The sequence below is a fragment of the Doryrhamphus excisus genome, chromosome 13 (assembly GCF_030265055.1).
Source record: "Doryrhamphus excisus isolate RoL2022-K1 chromosome 13, RoL_Dexc_1.0, whole genome shotgun sequence".
Taxonomy (NCBI): domain Eukaryota; kingdom Metazoa; phylum Chordata; class Actinopteri; order Syngnathiformes; family Syngnathidae; genus Doryrhamphus; species Doryrhamphus excisus.
Genome location: NC_080478.1, coordinates 5,434,983 through 5,456,692, shown reverse-complemented (window position 1 = coordinate 5,456,692; position 21,710 = coordinate 5,434,983). Strand labels below are relative to the sequence as shown.

At 39.5% G+C, this 21,710-nt stretch overlaps 2 protein-coding genes across 6 annotated transcripts; one reads left to right on the top strand and one right to left on the bottom strand.

Moving 5' to 3' along the window:
* Positions 1-989: 989 nt before the first annotated feature.
* Positions 990-8,239, bottom strand: LOC131140546 (uncharacterized). 3 transcript variants are annotated; one of them, XM_058091072.1, is made up of 4 exons: positions 7,910-8,239; positions 7,734-7,833; positions 3,093-3,139; positions 990-3,007 (listed from the first exon to the last, which is right to left on the bottom strand). In XM_058091072.1, exon 4 carries the CDS (start codon positions 2,131-2,133, stop codon positions 1,051-1,053), a length of 1,083 nt encoding a protein of 360 aa, XP_057947055.1. In that variant the 5' UTR covers positions 2,134-3,007; positions 3,093-3,139; positions 7,734-7,833; positions 7,910-8,239; the 3' UTR covers positions 990-1,050. The 3 variants fall into 3 exon arrangements, with proteins under 3 accessions (XP_057947055.1, XP_057947057.1, XP_057947056.1); XM_058091074.1 differs by lacking the exons at positions 7,734-7,833; positions 7,910-8,239 and adding an exon at positions 4,428-4,479; XM_058091073.1 differs by lacking the exons at positions 7,734-7,833; positions 7,910-8,239 and having other exon boundaries at positions 3,093-4,545.
* On the top strand, positions 2,421-20,495 carry crlf1a (cytokine receptor-like factor 1a). Of its 3 annotated transcripts, none has more exons than XM_058091068.1 (9): positions 2,421-2,698; positions 6,265-6,537; positions 8,174-8,303; positions 10,788-10,957; positions 17,413-17,570; positions 18,393-18,467; positions 18,582-18,675; positions 19,577-19,761; positions 20,034-20,495. In XM_058091068.1, exons 1-9 carry the CDS (start codon positions 2,626-2,628, stop codon positions 20,097-20,099), a joined length of 1,224 nt encoding a protein of 407 aa, XP_057947051.1. In that variant the 5' UTR covers positions 2,421-2,625; the 3' UTR covers positions 20,100-20,495. The 3 variants fall into 3 exon arrangements, with proteins under 3 accessions (XP_057947051.1, XP_057947052.1, XP_057947053.1); XM_058091069.1 differs by having other exon boundaries at positions 19,858-20,495; XM_058091070.1 differs by having other exon boundaries at positions 19,577-19,765; positions 19,858-20,495.
* Positions 20,496-21,710: the final 1,215 nt, after the last annotated feature.

Here is a 21,710-nt window from a genome sequence, read left to right as displayed (position 1 = left end):
CCTATCCTAGCTGGATTGGTCACCAGCTGGTATTTAGTTGTATTTCATTTTCATTCATGTATTTTATGAAATATCCTGGACTTGTTCAACATTTTTATTGTTTTTTTTCCATTTGGCTTTTGTATAAAAATGAGAAGAACAATTTGGAGATATAAGTTTTTGATTGGCTAGCCACAATTACAGACTGCTTTCCAATCCGTATCCTCACTACTGATTTGGGGTGCATATAGATGAATAATGGAATGTGGGAGGAACCCGGAATACCAGGAGAAAACCCACAGACACATGGGGAAACCATGCAAACTCCACACAGAGATGCCCAAGTGGAGAATCCAACCTAGGTCTTCCCAATCTCCTGACAGTGTGGCTGCCATGCTGCCTTCACTTATAGTTTTGTGTATTATATCAACTTTTTATTTATTTTTTATTTGGGCAAGTATGTGAAACATTACAGTGCATTTCTAACATCAATCAAAATATAACTTTCCATTGTTTACATTTGTATTCAACTTTCTTGGAATTAGTCAGCATTTGTGTGTTTTTTCCTCTTTGGCTTTTGTATAGAAATGAAAAATACTATCCATGTTTTTCATTGGACAGTTTCATTTAATTGAATTTCATTCATGTACTGTATTACATCACATTTCTTGGAATTGCTCAACACCCCCCCCCCCTCCCTTTTTCTTTTCTATATAAAGGACAATAGAACATTTAGCTAAGAGTTATGTCAATTTGGATATGAGATAGCAACAATAATAACATGATTCCAATAATCCAATGACATTTCTGACCTTTACAATTGACCCCCCCCCCCCGTCATGTGGCCATGATGTCATGTTGCTTTTTTTTTTTTTTTTTTCCCATGTATGTTTATTGGGGTTTTTTTTTTATAACACAAATATACAAAATACAAACTCAGAACACAAAGCATAATATACAAACATAACATCATTACAACAAAGCAGGTTGCCAGCCCACCCCTCCCCCCCTCCCCGTTGAGGACCCATTTAAAACCTCACTTGAATCTTGTAGTACATGTTACATCCATCATTAAGCTTGATTCGTATGTACAAGATATTGAACAAAAGGTTGCCACGATGTTTCAAAATGTTGAAGTCTGTCTTTCAAGATATATCTTATTCTTTCCAGATGGAGTGTGTTTGTCAACTCCTCTAGCCACATCTTAGTTGATGGTACACTTACACTTTTCCATAGCATTAGAATCAGTTTTTTCGCTATAATGAGACCATATGAAATGAAACATTGTTGTGCCTTATTTAACATTTGAAAGGATTCAGAAACCCCAAGGATAATGAGCAAAGGCTCTGGCTTTAGCACAATCCCCAAAACCTTGGACATTATATCAAAAACACCAGACCAAAAAGAGTATATTTTGGGGCAAAGTGCATAACTATGAAGATGAGTTGCCTTCGAAGATCTGCACTTGTCACAGATAGGTGAGACATCTGGGTATATATTATGTAGTTTTTCCTTTGAGAAATGGAGCATGTATATAATTTTAAATTGAATAAGGCAATGTCTGGCACTGTGCGAACATGTATTAATCTTTTCAAGTGCACTATCCCAGAGATCCTCCGTAATCGTTTCGCCAAGTTCTTTCTCCCATTTATGCTTATGTATATGAGCTGGAGAGGGGGTCATTGACAGGAGGGCTTTGTAGATGCGTGTTATCAGTTTTGGTTCGTCTATTGTCAATTTCAGGCACTCATTTATTAATGTTTTTGACTCATTTCGAAAGTCCTCCATATGTTTACGTATATAATCTCTAATTTGCAGATATTGAAAGAAAGAATTATTTTCCAATCCAAATTTATGCTGTAGTTGAGAGAATGAGGCAAAGATACCCTGTATATATAGATGTCCAACACATTTTATACCTTTCTGACTCCATTTGGCAAAGCTTCCCCCCAGACCAGACGGGGCAAAAGTAGGATTTCTATCTATGGGTAGAGCAGGGGATATAGAATTTAGGTTATAACTGGCTTTAATTTGTTTCCAAATGCGAATCATGCTGTGGATAAGAGGGTTATTGTTGTATAATGATCTACTGATCGGAATTGGTGCTAACAGAATTGCGGCTAGTGAATGTGGATGGCAGTCTTCCTGTTCCATTATTAGCCAATATCATGTTGCTTTTAGATGAGATTGTGCAGGTGTGCCTAATGTTATGACTTGCGGGTGTAATGCCACATCCTGGAAAGTGACGGGGCATTTTCATTGGAAGTCTGACTCTCTCCATAATCATCAATAAAAGGAGGTGGGGTGTTTGGAGGAAGAGGTAACAAAGAAAGGACGGGAAGGACGGAGTAAAGAGGGGAAATTAGTGAGAGGAGAGGAGAGGAGAGGAGAGGAGGAGGAGGAGGAGGAGGAGGAGGAGGGAGAGCAGGAGGCGGGGCTTAAAAGTATGAACTTGTGTATGATTTAAGCTGCAGGAAGAAGCAACAAGACGAAGAGGACAGACGAGGGAGCAGGACGTCTGCTAACTTTGAAGACGCTTTGATCTTGTGCGCACTTGTGCGTTCTTTTGGCGCCAAAGGACAGCAGCGGGATCGCGTGGAGGCGAAGCAAGGCCACAAGAAAGGGAGCGAGAAGAAGGATAAAGACATGAAAGTGGTCATAGATATGGGCTGGCTTCTCCTGGTGCTGCACTCTGCTGCCGTGTCGTCCTTGCCCACACGTAAGTTGCACATGGACGGAGATGAGTGGCTTTTTGCTCTTCAAATGTCTCCGAACTCTGCTAATCATGCTCTTAAGATACGAGTACCCGAGTAAGAAATGACATCATAGTACCTTTAGAAGCTGGTACCCCCAAAGGTTCTCCCGTTGGGGACATGCTTGTACCGTTTTGGCTCTGGAGCTATACCTTGGAGTCCAATCATGAGTCCAACTGGAGACACCGTTTGACCTTGGGGGCGCCAATATCTTGTCAGTGGGGTAGTAGCCAGCGTGGGGAAATAGCTGTACTGCTTAGGGGTCTTGGGGTCACCTACTTGGAAAAACATTAATTAGTCTGATACTGCAGAGGTTGAGAGACAGTAATGGACTCCCTGTTTTTCCATACGCGGACATACCTGCACCTTCTTGGCTCTTCGGCTACTCGGAAGTCCAATCATTTGTCCTTTGAGAAACATTATTCATTTTAGTCAAAACTCATCGAGAAAAATGACTTTTACGGGTCTAAATAGTCACCAGGGTGCTACCCTTAAAGATGAGTGTAGTTAGTGTGGGGGCATACCTGTACCTTTTGGGGGTCCTTTGTGCTGAGGGACTCTCTGGTTTTGACAGCAAATTGTTTTGGATACGCCCACCTGGGGGCATGCAGGCCAATCATTGGGGGGTGGCACCCCACAAAGGTTCTCCTTTCAGACCCGATATTCATAAAGCTAGAGGTCACACTTGTACCATGTTGGTTCCGGAGCTACCTTGAAGTCCTGTACTTCGTCCAACTGAGGACATGAATTAATGTCCCGTGCCGTGAGGGCTCCAGTGGATTTCTTTATGTACGGTACACAGCATGGGGATATGCTTGTAGTTTTTTGTTTTGGTCCTTTGGGGCATTTGTTTTGAAGGGGTGTGTCTTTGATGGATGTTTTATGGAAGTCCATATGCCCAAACTTACAATAACATATCATGCACTAACATAATATTAGGCCATTGGTGGTGTAGTGATTCACATAGCAGAGGTTGACAGAGTTGACGTGGGATTGACCTTCTACTGTATATATTAATACAGTATACTAATACAAGTGTAAACTTGTATTAGCCAATAAAGTTGACAATTGAAAATAAATAAATAAGACAGGATACTTGGTTGGCTACTGTGTCATGGACGTAACGTTCCTGACGCCTAGCGGTGAGTGTAGTACAGTAAAGTACTACTGCAACGGCACATTGAACGTTCACACAGGAGCTGCTGTCAGCCACAACTCACGCCAGTTTCTGGCACTATCCACACTGCTAATCATGCTAACACTCAGCACCTATACAGGAGCTAGCTGACGTCACACAACATCGCAGATATTACACAACAGTACATATGTATATCCGTTCATTTAGCCATTTTTAGGATTGAAAATATGTACAATTTTCTTATGTACGTCTGGGTTTTGACTCATAATAATTTATGAGCTACTTTTTGAAAAACTGCAAGAGTGTGGGAGCCATGTTTGAAATTTTTGGTTGAAATTTCAGTTGAATTGAGAAGAGGAACTCTTTCCCAGCGTGTAACTGTACCTTCTCCCAAGGCAAAAAGGTCTAAAACAGGCAAGCGTCAAGGGTAGTAAAGTACAAAGTACCGCTGAGGGTGTCCCTAAAAGTGCAACAATGTACTTTTTCCCGGCCTCCAAGGGGTCTTACGTAAGTGCTGGACTGGATTAGGACCCAGTGAAAATCCTAATGCCACTTACGCGCCCACTTGACGGGCCTCCTTATTGACGAGCTGCCCCTGCTGAAGTATATATGCCTCCAATCCCTGCAGCAGCTCCCGGGAGGCTGACTTTCAACAAGTGTGCAGGCCATAATTCCTTTAACACATGCGGGGAAAAGACAGACAGACAGAGAGGTTTTTTTTTTTTTTTTTTTTTTTTTTTTACGAACCACATCAAAACAGTGACATCATTAGCTCGGGTCTCAGAGAATGTTCAGCGGCGCGCGCAGTATAACTTTAATAAATCAAACTTATGTGTTTCCTCGCTTAAGTAGGTGGATTTTTTTATGGTGGAGAGAAGCACTCTCCTGTTAGTCACTCCTGCTTTAAAGGCCGCTATGAAGGAGGAGAAGACAATAGACACAGTCAGTCGCTTCCTGTTGTTTATTACAAGACGCTAATTGGTCATTACTGCTGTTGTGATGAATGACTGTAACCTTTATAGGCGTTGCGGCTAACAGTTTCAGGTGGAACTTTTTATCGCCGGCGATCATAAACCCAGACGCTATTAGTTTTTAGTGTCGCTCAGATTCTCAGCACATTTTCAACTTTTATGTGTCCTGTTGGCCTTTGGGAAAATGTCATATTTCTCCAAATAAACAGAAGTTACCCATATGCATTCTGCCAAAATGTAGAAACAACATAAACAACACAAAAAATGGTTGTTTTGGATTTCAATGGGGAAGATGCAGGGCTGCACCACACATGATATCTTCTATTGGGGAGTTGCACCATCACCTCTTTGTGCCTCTTGCACAAAAAAATGTAAAAGATGTCTTTGGTAGCAAATGAGTTAATAAATCACTGTAATTAAAAATGAAAACTCACAAAATTTGGAGATGTTTTTCATTAAATATTGATAAATAGAATTCAATTATTTGCTATTGAGACCTCTTAAAAATATCATTCTTTGTTTTTGTCAGAATAAAAAGAGCAAGCTCACAAAACTTTGTCCTTCAGGCCCCCAGTCGTCCCTCACTACATTGCGGTCCAAACATCACCCCTTTATCGCTGTTTTTTTCCAAAATGAATGAATGGTGGATTGCTGAATACTATAAATTGTATTGCAAATTGTAAAATAAGCATATTCAAGCATAAAATGGCTAAATGAACTAAAAAAATGGCTGAATGAAACTAAATGAACTAAAATACAAATACAGGGCAGAAAAAGCATTGTAATTGTGAATGTAGTATTCTACACTGACCGCTAGGTGTCAGTAATTGTTCTGTGAAACAACAGATTAGACCACAAGGTACAATAATAATAATAATAATAATAATAATAATAATAATAATAATAATAATAATAATAATAATAATAAAGCCATTTAAAGCCACCGTTACAATACATTGCGATGAAACCATACTGCAGGGAGTCAATCTCCAGAAAAAACTATTATTATTGTTATTCATGTCTAATATGCCTGATTTTCTCAGAATATATCTATTATATTGGGTGATACAAATGTAAGGTGACTATAGGGGTGTTATTTCATGTCTAGAGGGATAATGTATAAAATAAAAATAACTTAAATAAAAATAAATAAAAATGACTTAAAGTGTAAAAAAGTATATAAAATAAGTTAAATGAAAGTGTGAAAAATAATAAAAATGTATTTAAATAAAAATGACTTAAACAAAAGTGTAAAAAAATTATAAAAATAAATGAGTTAAATAAAAGTCAAAAATAATGCAAATAAATGTAAATAAAAATGACTTTGGGATGTAAAATTAAAAATGAGTGAAATAAAAGTGGGTTGTGAAGCCCTGAGCTACTGTATTTCTCATCACACCCCCCTCCCTTCCCCCCGAGGTAGCCGTCATCTACCCCCAGGACCCCGTCCTCCGCATGGGCTCTAACCTGACGGCCTCCTGCTGGGTGCACCCCGACCTCGGCATCCACGCCAGCTCGCTGTACTGGACGTTGAACGGCCAGCAGCTGCCCGCCTCCACGTACCGAGTGTTGAGCGCCACCAACCTGAGCGTGACGCTGAGCGGCCTCAACGCCTCCAGGCAGACGTCCGGCGACAACCTAGTGTGCCACAACCACAAGGGTCACATCCTGGCTGGCTCCTGCATCTACGTTGGAAGTGAGTTTGTCTTGAAATCCTCCAACACGTGTGGTCCCATTTTGGAATTAGAGGCTAATAAAGTTGAGGCGAGGAGTGGAAAGGAAGTGGGAATAAAAAAGGAGGAAGCAGTGGGCAGTGTCCCTGCACACTCGTGGCCGTAATTTAACTTTTAGTGCTCCTGCCTCCGAAGCGAGGGCCTCCGTGTGTGTGTGTGTGTGTGTGTGTGTCGCTCATGTGACGCTTTGAGCGCCTGTGTGGTCCATTACTCGCACTATCACTCACAGGGCATCAGTCTGACACTTCACACACATTTCTGCTTATAAGGCCCTGCAGTCATCATACGTACATGCGAGCCGGCCCATAAACACTTTTTACAGCGCTCTTGTCAATTGCAGCCTGAATACGAGAAACCAAGCCTTAAATTCCTCCTCCACTCAAAAATGTGCCTCCTCAGTTGGCTCTTTGACCGCCATTGTACACCAGATTTGTCCTCTCGTTTCCATTTGAGGGTGCTTGAAGACACTTTTTCTGCTTCAAATCATTTCTTGGTATCAGGAGGAAGGCTTAGTAGAAGGTGTGGGTGCAGGACGCTAAAGGTCCCATACAGCGACCCTGCGTGGGTTCTTTTTTTACTATAATGTGCCACCGCTTAAGACACACATTGTTTTTCATACCTGCCAACATTTGCTTTTAGAAATATGTGAAAACTTGACATTAGAATTTTTCATAATAGGATAACTAAATGTAGATTTTGAATTTTGTTGGTGTGTAACACAATTTTTTTTAACCATTGTCAAGTCTGTTGGGTGTTTTAAAATTATTTAAAATATATTTAAAAATAGATTTAAAATAATAAATACATACAAATATGAAAAAAAAATCTTGCTCTGTAATAATTAATATTTCTGTAAAATGTAATGATAAATAAATTATTAATAAATAATACATCAATAATATGGGGGGGAAAGCCAAAATACATCTTTACATTTATTAATATATATTTTTTTATTTGCCTTATGTGTAGTTTGTGTAGTGTATTTTTGAATGATTGTAAAGTCTACTTTAAAATATAATGCTGAATAAATGATAAATAAATAAGGACATGAATATAAAAAGCAATTACACATAGCAATTAGATTTTCTTGGCATGTAATAATTCATATATTTTTACCCACTGTAAAGTCTGCTTGGGTGTTTTCAAAACACAAACATACCTGCACCACAATGGGGTCCCTAGGATGTAATCATCATTAGCACGCTACCTTCCATGCAGTTAGAAGCCATGCACAGCGTACATCAGTCGGCAAAATGTCCCTGCAAAGACGCGGTGGTAAAGTTGGGATGTTAGGAGTGGTGCCGCACCGAGATAGAAAGACCAGAATGTACAAACCCAGGAGCAGAGGCAGCGTGGATCCTGATGTGTGTGTGCCTCCAGTGTTCAGAACCTTATGTTCCCGGAGATGTTGGCAGGGATGTGAGCTCTGATTGCACACTAAAGCCTGCTTACCAAATAAAGGAAAAAAAAGCCCAGCGTTTTCTTTGGCACATCACTGGCGTACGAATCAAAGGAATAACACGGGTCACTTGGAATCCTCTCTACTTATCTTTTCCCACTCTTTTCCTCATATCTTCTGTCCATCCGTGTGTCCTGTAGTGCCGCCAGAGAAGCCAGTCAATTTGACCTGCTGGTCTCGGAACACCAAAGACCTGACGTGCAGCTGGGCTCCTGGAGGAAAGGGAGAGACCAGCATTAGCACACAGTACTTGCTCAAGTACAAACTCAGGTAAGAAACCCGTATACTTTACATCAGGGGTGCTCACACTTTTTCAGCATGCGAGCTACTTTTAAAATGACCGAGTCAAAATGATCTACCCACTACAAAAATGCAAAACATCTATTTATTTTCAAATGTATTGAGGATTATTTGTACGTACAATGTATGTTGATGTACCTTACATAACCAAATGAGCCAATATTGCAAAACACACATAATTAACTATTAACATTTTTTGTAATTACCTGAGTTTACTTTGATGACTTGCACTGAATTGAACCAGCCAGGGATGCATAGTCCGGACAGTAGCTGCTGATAGCCAGCCTCAAGCACACTTCCAAATGTTTATCAGTCATGGATAATATCCGTATCATAATATCCGTATAATATTCCATATCCGTTTGAAAGTGATATGTTTTTTGCCTTTTTACTTGGTCCAGCTCCTTCACTCATTTTAGTGACCATAAACTTTAGCGAGGGCTTAAAATCTGACGCAATTCGCCGACTAGCTTAGCACTTTGCATCGTTGTTTACGCATGAGCGGTGACCTAAAGGTCAAAATTCAGTTGTCATCTGACTGGTTGTCCTGTATGTCAATCAAGTAACGGGGATGGATGATAGGCTGACATCGTAAGTTCTGCTGCACTTAGAGACGTTGTTTGATTTGATTGGTCGCCCGAAGGGCAACATTCAGTTGTCATCTGAATGGCTGCCCTGTATATCAATCAAGTGACGGCATTGATGCTGGGATGATATTTTTTTAATGTCACGCCGCGATCGACCAGCGATCGACCAGTACCACCTCCGCGATCGACCGGTGGATCGCGATCGACTTAATGAGCACCCCTGCTTTACATAATCAACTGTGTACATGCTGGTTACCTGATTCAAATAAACAATGGACGATATAAGGAGTCCATTGTTTGGAATAAACCGAGGCAACATGAAGCGCGTTACTTCATGTTATCTTCATGCGCCAGCAGAGGCGCTGTTCATTCATGCTCAAGTAGTTTGGAAGCTATAATAATAATAATAATGACAGCAATGGGAGGGAAATCAAAAATAGATATGGATGTTTATTTAGAGGACAAAATGTACCTGCTATTCGTCATTTGTATAACTGTATTGTATTGATGAATGGAAACAAACATGTTTGATGACTATGGTTTTTTAAAATTCCTATAACTTTTGTAAGTTTTGTGATTTCTATATATAAAAAAACAACCTCTACGTAGATACACAGGCGGTTTTAGCAGATCTTTATTTATGTAGTTATTATGATTCTTATTTATATTTTATATTATGTATACTGTATTTACAAGGGATGTCCAATATTTGTCTGGCATTAAAATGTGATATCGGTTGATATTTTTAATAATGTAATCATTTTTTGATATTATGAAATTATTTTATTGAATATTTAATATAATTCAATTCTGTTGCATTCACATTATTAGGAATATAATAATACTATTATTATTATACATTCATTCATTCATTCATTTTCTACCGCTTATCCTCACAAGGGTCGCAGGGGGTGCTGGAGCCTATCCCAGCAGTCTTTGGGCAAGAGGACTGGTGGCCAGCCAATCACAGGGCACATATAGACAAACAACCATTCACACTCACATTCATACCTAAGGACAATTTGGAGTGGCCAATTAACCTAGCATGTTTTTGGAATGTGGGAGGAAACTGGAGTACCCGGAGAAAACCCACACATGTATTATTATACATATAATATATTATTATGTTATTTATGTTTGAGGTATTTTCATTTGTACGTTTCATGAAGGAAATGTGCATTGAGGCAAATCTTTAATAATAATCATTTATGAATGTTCTTAGTTTTTTTTTTTACTCACAAACATTTACAATTTAAAAGCATCATAAATAAACATAAAATAAACTGACACTGTAATAAAAAAATAATGTTAGTGTCAATGTGAGAGGTCTCACTCGCTCACATTTTTTGTATTTGTTTGTGAGCCAGTTAATTAGTTTGTGAGCAAATATGCTAATAATAAAGAAAAATAGTAATATAAAAATATGCTTGCTGACTGAACTGTTTTGTTAAATGTCATTAATTCTGAGTTAACTACGGGCAAACTGCGATCAATCGCGATCAAATATTTGAATCGATTGACAGCTTTAGTTTTGAACTATTGTTTGTGAAGCATGATTGGAATAATTACTCCATTAAATTACAATTGATGAAATGAAACTATTTAAAATATGATAAAAGAAAGGTGGAAAATCCCCTTTATCAAGTTGTAAATTAGAGGGACATTTCATAAAATGCCTTTCAGGTGGCATGTAAACCTTATTTGCAAGCTTTAAGCAATAAAAAAAATACATTTAAAAAGGAAATGAATGTTGACTAGGGTGCCCTGAGGTGTGCCAGCCTAGCGTCTTACTGCGCTCACGTGTTGTATAAATAAGGATGTCATAAAAGTCAATGACATGTTCAGAGTGTGTTGTGCGTCTGTACAGGTGGTACGGCAAGGAGAAAGAGTGCGAGGATTACACTCACGCTCAGCCGTACTCATGCAGCATCACTCGAGACCTGCACCTCTTCACCCCCTATGAGATCTGGGTGGAGGCCACCAATCAGCTGGGCCAGGCCGCCTCGGACGTCATCACGCTGGACATTCTAGACGTGGGTGAGTAAGACCGGCGACCTCTGACCCCGCTTTGATCCCGGTGTCGGGTACGCCTTGGGCTGCGATGGAGGACAATGGCTTCCAACTTCTAAGTCTGGGGCGTCCAAAATTCAAATGAAAGCATGTAGTTGCCACTTTGATAAAGCAGCACATGTAGATATGCCAGGTTAGATTTATTCAAAGAAAAAAAAAAAACATCAAGGTGAAAAGACGTCTCGCTTTGCTATTTTTATACCCATTTTTCTGTTGTTGTAAACTTCCTTTTTAAATAAGCTTCAGAAAATTCCTTTTCATAATATTATGACTTAACTTATTCTAAGTTTCCCTCTACTCATAATAGTACAACTTCTTTTAAAATGACATTAGTGTATATTTTTAATATTAGTTTATTCTCATGAATGTGCAGCTTTTTTTCTCTCATTGCAATACAACCGTTTTCTATGAATATTTTGACTTTATTCTGACAAATTTACAGTTATTTTTCCTTTTGTGTTTTTTTCCCCCCCCCAACTATTTCTTTATGTAAATGTTTCTCTCATAATTATGATTTTATTTCCATAATATTTTGACATTTTTGTCAGCACATTATAAGCTGATTTTCCAAAGGTTTTTGTTTGTTTTCATAATATTTCATATTTATGCAGCTAAAATGACATTATTTAGTATTTATTCTTATAAAATGACCACAGATTTGTCCATTTTTTGTTTGTATTTTTGGTTAAAATGATATTTTTAAAATATGCAGCGGGCCACAAATGGCCCCCAGGCTGCACGTTGGACACCCGTGTTCTATTGTCAGCTTCTAAGCTTGCTGGCTAACACCGGGAACATTTGTTACCGAGGGAATCGGGGAGCATATCATCGTTTATCATCAGTTCTGTCCTTTGATTCAAATTAGGTCAAATGTACCAACAAAAGGACTCATAATAATAACAACCACTGTTTATTACGAAGTTATTTTAGAAATGACAAAAAACGCATACATAAATCAATGCTACTACTACTAATACTACTACTTCAAAGTAATCCAGATATTTAGTACATAAAAGTTAAGATTGAGTTGTTTTGAAGCACTAATAAAGATATGCATACATATAATTAAATGAATTCATGACAAAATAATCAAATCAAATTTAAATATTTGTCCATGACAACACAATTGAACACAAAATGACGTTGAAGGAAAAAAAATGAGAAAAATGACAATATTTTCCCTCATGATATTACCATTTTATTCTTTATTCTATTGTTTTTTTTCAATTTCTGTTGTTTTTTTATTTTATTTTCCAACAATTTCAACTTTCTTCTTGTAAATTTGGTTCCTTTAATTATGACTTTATTGCCATAATATTTGTATTATCGGAAGAGAAATTGATTGATGAATTAATTCATTAATTTCTTGAATTTGAATCCATATACTCCGAGGTGAACTGAATTCAACTTCCTCTTAGTGAAAAATAAGAGTCAAAAGTAAAGAAAGTCAATCGTGTACAGTAAAAGTCAGCGTGCTGGCAACGGAGATAAAAAGGCTGGCTCAATCCCAGTGTGTTGCGTCATCTCTGGGGGAAGACTCCAGCACAAGTCGGGTCAGGCCTGGGAGGACTACGAGGACAACGTGGACTCCCCACCCCCCACACCCCACACCCCCACCCCTTGCCACGGTGGAATGCGTCCATCTGAAGGTGTTCCCACCTTCAGCAGCGCCCGTGGACGTGCGTGACTCACGGCGTATGACGCAGCCGCCGGTTTTGATGTGTTTTTAACAACCCGCTCTATGAAAAGAGCGTCCGGGGCAACCCGACGGAAACAAAACAAAAGTCTTACGGAGTCGCCTACATGCTGCCTACGCTGCTTTCCATACTCTCACTAAGCCCCGCACCGCCCTGCCCCGGGGGGCGGGGGGTGTACACAGGTGTGTACGCATGCACTAGCCAACCGGAAAGGGATTACGGTTTGATGGACGCTTGATGTGCCTCTGAAACTCGATATGGTGGTCTCTTGGTGGGTCCGCTTCAAGTCCGACACCAATGAGACTCGGGGGTCTGATTAGTAGTTCAGTCTGGAACATTCCAGCTACACGAAAAGAAGACTTTGATGCAACGAAGCGGTTGCCCCCTGAGCTTGGCCCGTGCTGGTTTATTCACGGCTAACGCCACCAAGATAAGCTAACCAGGAGTCTCCAAAACAAGGCTTTAAAAGGCAACATGTTGGCGTCCTGTCAGCGCTGACAAGCTTCTTAGAGAGGATTAAAAAGAGGAATGTTGAGTGTTCCTGAACGCTCTCTTTGCTCGCTATCAAAAACATATCTTTACATTTGTTCAACCCAACCGCTGGTTTGCATTTACGTTATTTTGCGTTAAAGGCACAAAGAGGCGATGATGCAACTCCACAGTAAAAGAGAGCACAGTGTTAAGTGTTAAGCCAAAAACACGGCCACAAGGGGGCAGAAGTGCATCTTTGCCTTTTAAGCGAGCTTTATGCACAACCAGGAAGTGAAAAGGCTAGGGGTCGTGTTGCAGGAAGGAGGTTAGGCATTAAAGGGAAACGCGTACACTTCAGTTGCTAATGTGAAAATTGTAAATAATTGATGGTTTTATATTTGTAAAAAAAAGGTTATTTTCATGCAAAAACAACCCTTTTTTGTGTTGTTTATGTTGTAACTAAATATATAATATATATGGCGACTAATAATAATTACAACTCCAAATTGTCCATAGGTATGAATGTGAGTGTGAATGGTTGTTTGTCTATATGTGCCCTGTGATTGGCTGGCCACCAGTCCAGGGTGTACCCCGCCTCTGGGATAGGCTCCAGCATACCCCCATGACCCCAGTGAGGATAAGCGGCATAGAAAACAAATCGATGCATTCACAAAAAGCCTGATATTTTGCTGAAGCTTACCTATGTTCTACTGCTGATTACTAAAGAACAGAAAAAGGTAGAAACAAACTTTTCTTTTCTCATGAAAGACGAAAGTCTCATCTAGAACACCACCTTGAAAAATCAGTCAAAATGATCAAAAATGTCTGGTACCGAGAGGGACGGCTTTTTGAAAAATGTCTGGGATTGAATGAGTTAATACAACTATTTAATTAACCAGAGTAGGGCTGCAACAATTAATGAATTAATCGATGGTTAATCGATGACCCATTCATTCATTCATTTTCTAGCGCTTTTTCCTCACGAGGGTCGCGGGGGTGCTGGAGCCTATCCCAGCTGTCTTGGGGCGAGAGGCGGGGTACACCCTGGACTGGTGGCCAGCCAATCACAGGGCACATATAGACAAACAACCATTCACACTCACATTCATACCTATGGACAATTTGGAGTGGCCAATTAACCTAGCATGTTTTTGGAATGTGGGAGGAAACCGGAGTACCCGGAGAAAACCCACGCATGCACGGGGAGAACATGCAAACTCCACACAGAGATGGCCGAGGGTGGAATTGAACCCTGGTCTCCTAGCTGTGAGGTCTGTGTGCTAACCACTTGCCCGCCGTGCCGCCATCGATGACCCAACTAATGAAAAATGATTTTGGTCATCGATTCATTCTTAGTTTTATTGAAATATGCAAATATCCTCCCATTCACATGTCACATGTGAATATGTTTTCATTTCAACAGTATGCGACTCAAAAGATGCGCTGTGGCGACTCCGTAACCAGGAAAAAGCCGAAATCCATGAAAGCAGACCTTTTTGTGTTTTAGCCCAAACAAGATATTCACACATCAGCTTTGACTTTGGAAAACAGTGATATGTATATGTATATGTATATGTATATGTATATGTATATGTATATGTATATGTATATGTATATGTATATGTATATGTATATGTATATGTATATGTATATGTATATGTATATGTATATGTATATGTATATGTATATGTATATGAATTGAGTCCATCTGTGGCAGGGGTGGGCAAACTATGGCCCAAATTCCAACTTTAAACTTGCATCAACACAAGTTTCAACACAAACGTCCGGGATTGAACGAGTTGATGTGTTATGTTTCTTGACCTTTTTGTACTCCTTTCCACCAAATCCTCAGGAGATAATGTCAACAGAAGACATACGTTGGAGCTTATGGTTTAATATTTCTCCTCTCATAGTAAGTCGTTGTTTTCAATCTTCCCCCAGTTTGTTTGACTTTCCACTTGTTAAATCCCAGCCAATCCCACACAAATACTTGATGTCAAGTCTTTCCCTTTGCGGACGGACTCTTTCCCATCGGCCCCCTGGAGGTTGTCGTGTTTTCTTAACGGTTGGGGCTGACAAAAGCAAACCCCAAACAAAAGGCGAGGGAAGTGAAAATAACGGTCGGCTTGTCAAAAAAGGTCGCTGATGGTGAAATTTGAAAAAGCCACGGCTGAGACGTCGGAAAACCGCAAACCCCCGCGAGGCTTGGTGTTTTTTCTTTGGATAAAGACATCAAGCCCACCAGTCGGAAATGGACTTGATTTCTCCAGCCGCTAACATAAACGAGGCAACCCCCTGAAGCTAGGATGGCTCTCGCTTGATCTGGACCATCTGGCCGACGACAGAAAGATCAGCAGCTTCTTGTAAGGAGAAGAAATAAATGTGTTCATTACCGTAACACACATTCTTTCATAATGACTTCTCTCAAGGTGCGCTCAGCTAAACAGCAGCTCCAATTTCCACATGGAATTTGAACGGACATGCTTATGGTAGCCGGGACAGCAGCTGACCTGTTTGATTGTCTGTCAGAACACCGTTTGTTTTGAGTGTTGGGTACAGCAACCGGCAGGGCTTTATTTTCTTTGGCACCGAGCAAAGGGAACGTCCAAATAGATGCTAATGCTTTCAAACCTAACTCGTTACCCTTCATTAGCAAGGCTAGATTTTTCAAGGAGTCGGTTTACCGCTTTTAGAAATCAGACTCATTGCATTCAGATGCGGGAAAAAGCCACACCTGACTGTAGTTTTTTACATGAAGTTCCCCCGTATTATAGTATTTTTCACCCCTTCTCCACGGTAGGATGAGCACTTAAGCCACTTTTTTTCATTTAGACTGTACCTCTTGTCCAAAGTAATCGATACCATACATCACATACAACAGGTCCATGTCCAAAATAGAAAGGATGCAAGGGCCACTTTGATATTTGGTAAAGATTTGATAAGAAATGTTATATATATTTCAAGAAAAAAACAAATCTCAGCTTTGTAATATACGTACGTGACAACGCCTATTACTTCTATCAGCTTTGGTCTTTGGCTTTTTTCCCCCCATTTTTGCATTAGCAATGCTAGCATAGCTATGCGAGCTAAAATGACAACATTGTAGTCCTGTGGAACAGCAATGAAGCAATGTCCTACCTCTGTAGCTCACAGATGGCTAGTTGGTAGAGCTCAAAGCTTTATTTTAAGATGTGTAGCAAAGCCTATTTACTCATTTTATAGACAGTGGTGTGAAAAAGTGATTGCCGCCTAAAGCTAATAACTGGTTGGGTCACCCTGAGAAGCAACAACTGCAATCAAGCGTTTGTGGTAACTTGCAATGAGTCTCTTATAGCGCTGTGGAGGAATTTTGGCCCACTCATCTTTGCAGAATTGTTGTCATTCGGCCACATTGGAGGCTTTTCCAGCATGAAGCCTTTTTAAGGTCATGCCACAGCATCTCAATAGGAGTCAGGTCAGGACTTGGACTAGGCCACTCCAAAGTCTTCATTTGGTTTTTCTTCAGCCATTCAGAGGTGGACTTGCTGGTGTGTTTTGGATCATTGTCCTGCTGCACAACCCAAGTTGCTTTCAGCTTGAGGTCACCAACAGAAGCAGCAAAACAGCCCCACACCGTCACACTGCCACCACCATATTTTACTGTTCTTTTTTTTAAATGTGGTGTTACAGAGTATTTTACCAAAGGTCTTGGGCATCATCAAGATGTTTTCTGGCAAAATTGAGACAAGCCTTAATGTTCTTTTTGTTCAGCAGTGGGTTTGGTTTGAAACTCTGCCATGCAAGCCATTTTTCGTCCAGTGTCTTTCTTATGGTGGAGTCATGAACACTGACCTTAACTGAGGAAAGGGAGGCCTGCAGTTCTTTGGATTGTTGTTGTTGTGGGGTCTTTTGTGACCTCTTGGATGAGTCCTCGCTGCACTCTTGGGGGTAATAGAACAGAAATGGCTTCATAACCTTTTTCAGACTGACAGACTGCAATTAATCTCAGTTAGGGTATGTTTTAATGCACACATGTTTTTCTCCCGTAATAATAAAAGTTTCAAACTTTAAAACTGCACTTTCTGTTCAGTTGTGTCGTAATTTGATGCTCAAAGAAGGGGGCAAACACTTTTACACACCACTGTAGATAGAGTATAGAATATATACTTTAATTTAATTAATATGATACTTTAATTCATCTCCAAGAGAAATCCACATGCAGTTTTTGAGTAAATTTACCTGATATTCTTTCTTTATGTTGTCATCCTCCTACAGTGACCACGGACCCTCCATCAGGTGTGACAGTGAGTCGCGTTGGGCAGTTGGAGGACCAGCTGAGCGTTCGCTGGGAGGCCCCGCCTGCGCTCAAAGACTTCCTGTTTCAGGCCAAGTACCAGATCCGCTACAGACTGGAGGACAGCCAGGACTGGAAGGTATAAAGCATGACTATGTGTTGATATGGATGCAAAAGTTACATGTAAAAATGAACTAAATATACGTAAATAATAATATAAAATATACTAAACACATACATTTACATTAAAATGACAATTATAATCAGAAAATCAAAAATGATTATTATAAAAAAAATATTCTATAAGTAAGAAAAAATATATATATATATTATTGCCTCATTAAAGGAATAAGCTCAGCAAAATCACTAATTTATCAGCTGCCCAAAAACAACAGATAAAGGACAGGGAAAGCTGGCAGGAACAGGAAGGAAGTCACATAAGCTGATACTAAGACAGCACTCTAAAAGCGCCACTAAATGTATTTACTAAAAGCATGCAAAACAAGTAAGAAGTAACTTCTTCCACCGTAGCACCATCTAGTGGTGTGTTGCCAGTATTGCATTTTATTGCGTGAATGAATACCCTGGTGATGAAAACGGCCTCACATGAACCTAACCTAAGCGAGTGTGCACAGATGCAGCTCTTAATGTCTTCAATGTGGCCATGCGGGCTCCTTCCTGTCATGATCATCATTACACGTCCAAGGATGGCACACTACATTATTTCTTCATCTTCTGTTTATTTACTCTTGCTTTAATCGCCTGGCACATGTGACTGATTTGTCTCCATCTGCACGCTCTTCTCCGCACTGATAAATAGCAGGAATGTTTCCATAAACACGCTGATCAGGAGCCACCAGACATACAAACATATTTGTGGTGGACGCCTGATTGAAGCCTTTATGTTTTCTTTTCTTGTTCTTCTTCTTATTAATGCTGTTTATTCTCCACTGACCTGCAGGTGATGGATGATGTCGGCAATCAGACATCTTGCAGACTGGCGGGACTCAGACCTGGAACTGTGTACTTTGTGCAGGTACGTGTTGTCATATTATGATTAACATTGTAATACTGTTAGCACACTATTAGTTATTATTATTAACATTGGTGCTTGGTGTCTTACATGATGCTGATTTTTATCCCCTTCCAGGTCCGGTGTAACCCGGTGGGCATCTACGGGTCTCGCAAAGCTGGAATCTGGAGCGAGTGGAGCCATCCCACCGCCGCATCCACGCCTCACAGCGGTGAGCATGCACACAAAATTGGTGATGAAATGAAAATGAAAAACGCAACTCTTGTGAGGGTAAGCGGTAGAAAATGAATGAATGAATATATATATATGTATATATTTATATACAAACACTGCCAAATCAACCCCATATCACAGCCAACTCAAACGCTTTTGAAATATTTTCTTTTAAATTACAAAAAATAAAATAAAATATTGATATAATATTTATAAAATATTTATATAATATTACACGTGTTGGTGTTTTGTGATTATGCTGCTTCTACTACTACTACTAAGCAAAAACGTGATTAGATAAGAAAAAACTACATCGTAATTCATTCATTTATTTTCTACCACTTTTCCTCACGTGGGTCGCGGGGGTGCTGGATCCTATCCCAGCTGTCTTGTTGCGAGAGGCGGGGTACACCCTGGACTGGTGGCCAGCCAATCACAGGGCACATATAGACAAACAACCATTCACACTCACATTCATACCTATGGACAATTTGGAGTGGCCAATTAACCTAGCATGTTTTTGGAATGTGGGAGGAAACCGGAGTACCTGGAGAAAACCCACGCATGCACGGGGAGAACATGCAAACTCCACACAGAGATGGCCGAGCCCCCCATAGTAATTCAATACATTGAAAAAAGAGGGAAATGTGTTGTAAATCCAACTGTGGATTCCAGAGGGATACAATGAAAACAAACGTGAAATCACAGCCGTGTTGAAGCCAAGTCAAAGAAAAATGTGGGCCAAATAAAATCACTGTCATCCATGTTGTAAAAGATCAAGGCCGGTCTTAAGTTGAGGGGATGTTTTTACGCTCGTTGGTTTGTGATGTTCCCCCGTCTGTTTACTCAAGCCACCGTCCCCCACAATGTTGTTTTTTTGGTGTGTTGTGATTGTGCAGAGCGTCTCATGTCGGGCTCCTGCGACTCCAAATCGAGCGGCGACTCCAACTCGACGCTGCGGCGGGAGCTGAAGCAGTTCTTCGGTTGGGTGCGCAAACACGCCTACGGCTGCAGCAGCATGTCCATGAAGCTGTACGACCAGTGGAGGGTGCTCATGCAGAAGTCGCACAAAGCACGCAACCAGGTAGGTAAGCATCACTCTTCCGGAGCGCGCACACACACGTACCCGCTCACCCTTGCTAAAGGCTAATTTGTAACAGATTCTGTCCTTTTCATTTAGGTTCTCCAAGGGGATAAATCGTAGCACATGCTGCTGTCTATTTTTTTCTTTTTTTGTTTTTGTTTTTTTATGAGCCCAAAAGCAGAAATCCCAGAATAAAGGAACATAGTGTGGTTTGTGGATGTGATTTGGATGTGCTGGTAAAATTACAAAAAGACATTTTTTTGTTCCTGCAGAGGACATCCAGAGTTAAGCCTTCCTTTTTTAGTGGTGTCTCCCACCCCCATCCACATGAGCACTGACTTGCATGGAAAGCTTGCAAGGGGACTGACGAGACAAGAGGACGAATAATCAAGGAATTGGAAGGAGGTTTGGACACTGGCTGACAAGGGAAGCGGCAGGAAAACACTTTCTTACATCCTGCAGCTCCAAGGCACCACCTAGTGGGCACCACCTAGTGGGCACCACCTAGTGGGCACCACCTCATGGTCACTCCCTGTCAATGCAACCAGTGTCATAGTCCATCCAGTGTGTTTCCATGTGCCAAACTGATTTAGGCCACAATGCAATGCCCTGACAAATCATTGCCTGCTTTTTATTTTTCTACCGAATCATACCACTGTATTTAAAATATGTATAAAGTTACGTTTTATTTCCTAAGTTATGTTTAGCTAGCTAAATAAATATTAATGACTGAACATGGTAGTGACCGAGTGTGTGTGTGTTTTGTTACAAAATAAATGAAAATGTGTTGCATGCAAAAAAGAAAATAATAAGAAACTAATGAAAATAAAATAATGATAATAAAATAATAAAAGAAAAAAATAAAAATGGGAAAACTTAGAAAATTAAAATTAGAAAATAAAAATGATTTTAAGAAGAGTTATAATAAATAAAATGGAAAATATTTTTAATTTACCCAGATGAACAAGCCAATTTTATTGTGTTCATAAATAAAAATAAATTGAAAACTCAGTTGAGAAAATAAACTAATCTAATACTACAATAATAAATAATAAAACAACATTCAAACTATATAATATGTATGTATAATAAAATAAATTGACAGGATAAACAAACTTTTAAATATAAAAATGTCATTACTGAATAATTTTAATTATGTTCAGTTTGGAATTTAAATTACAAACAAAAAAATAAAGAGTAGATTGGACAATAATCCACATAGTAATTCATAAATATTAAAAACCTAGCAGACTGTGTAAAATAAAACACGACAAATAGTAGTGGTACGAGTAAAACATAAGATGAGTTATCAGCAATAAAATAAAAACGGGTTGAAATCCTGGTAAACAAGTGTGTTATTCACAAAATAAAAATAGAAATTATTTTTTTAATGCAAAAAAATACTAGTAATTATATAAATATAAAAATATAGAATAAAATAAAAATAATAGTAATCATACCCCAGGGGTCAATACTGGGGCCAAAACTGTTCAACTTGTACATCAATGATAACGTTACGAAAGACTTAAAGCTGGTATTTTTTGCGGATGATACCACTGCTTTTTGTTCTGGAGGGAGTACAGACAAAATCATTAGAAAGGTCAGAGAAGAAATGGTCCCACTAAAAAGATGGTTTGGTGATAATAGATTGTCCTTGAACCTAAGTAAAACTAAAATCATGCTGTTTGGTAACAGCAGAAAGGACACGTACCAGCAAATACAAATAGACCGTGTGGACATTGAAAGGGTGAAGGAAAATAAATTCCTGGGGATCACAATAGATGAAAATATGAGCTGGAAACCTCATATTACAAATACACAACATAAGGTGGCCAGAAATATTTCAGTATTGAACAAAGCAAAATTTGTTCTCAATCAGAAATCACTCCACACTCTTGTGTGGAAATATGGGCTAATAACTATAAAAGCAATCTTCACTCGCTAAATGT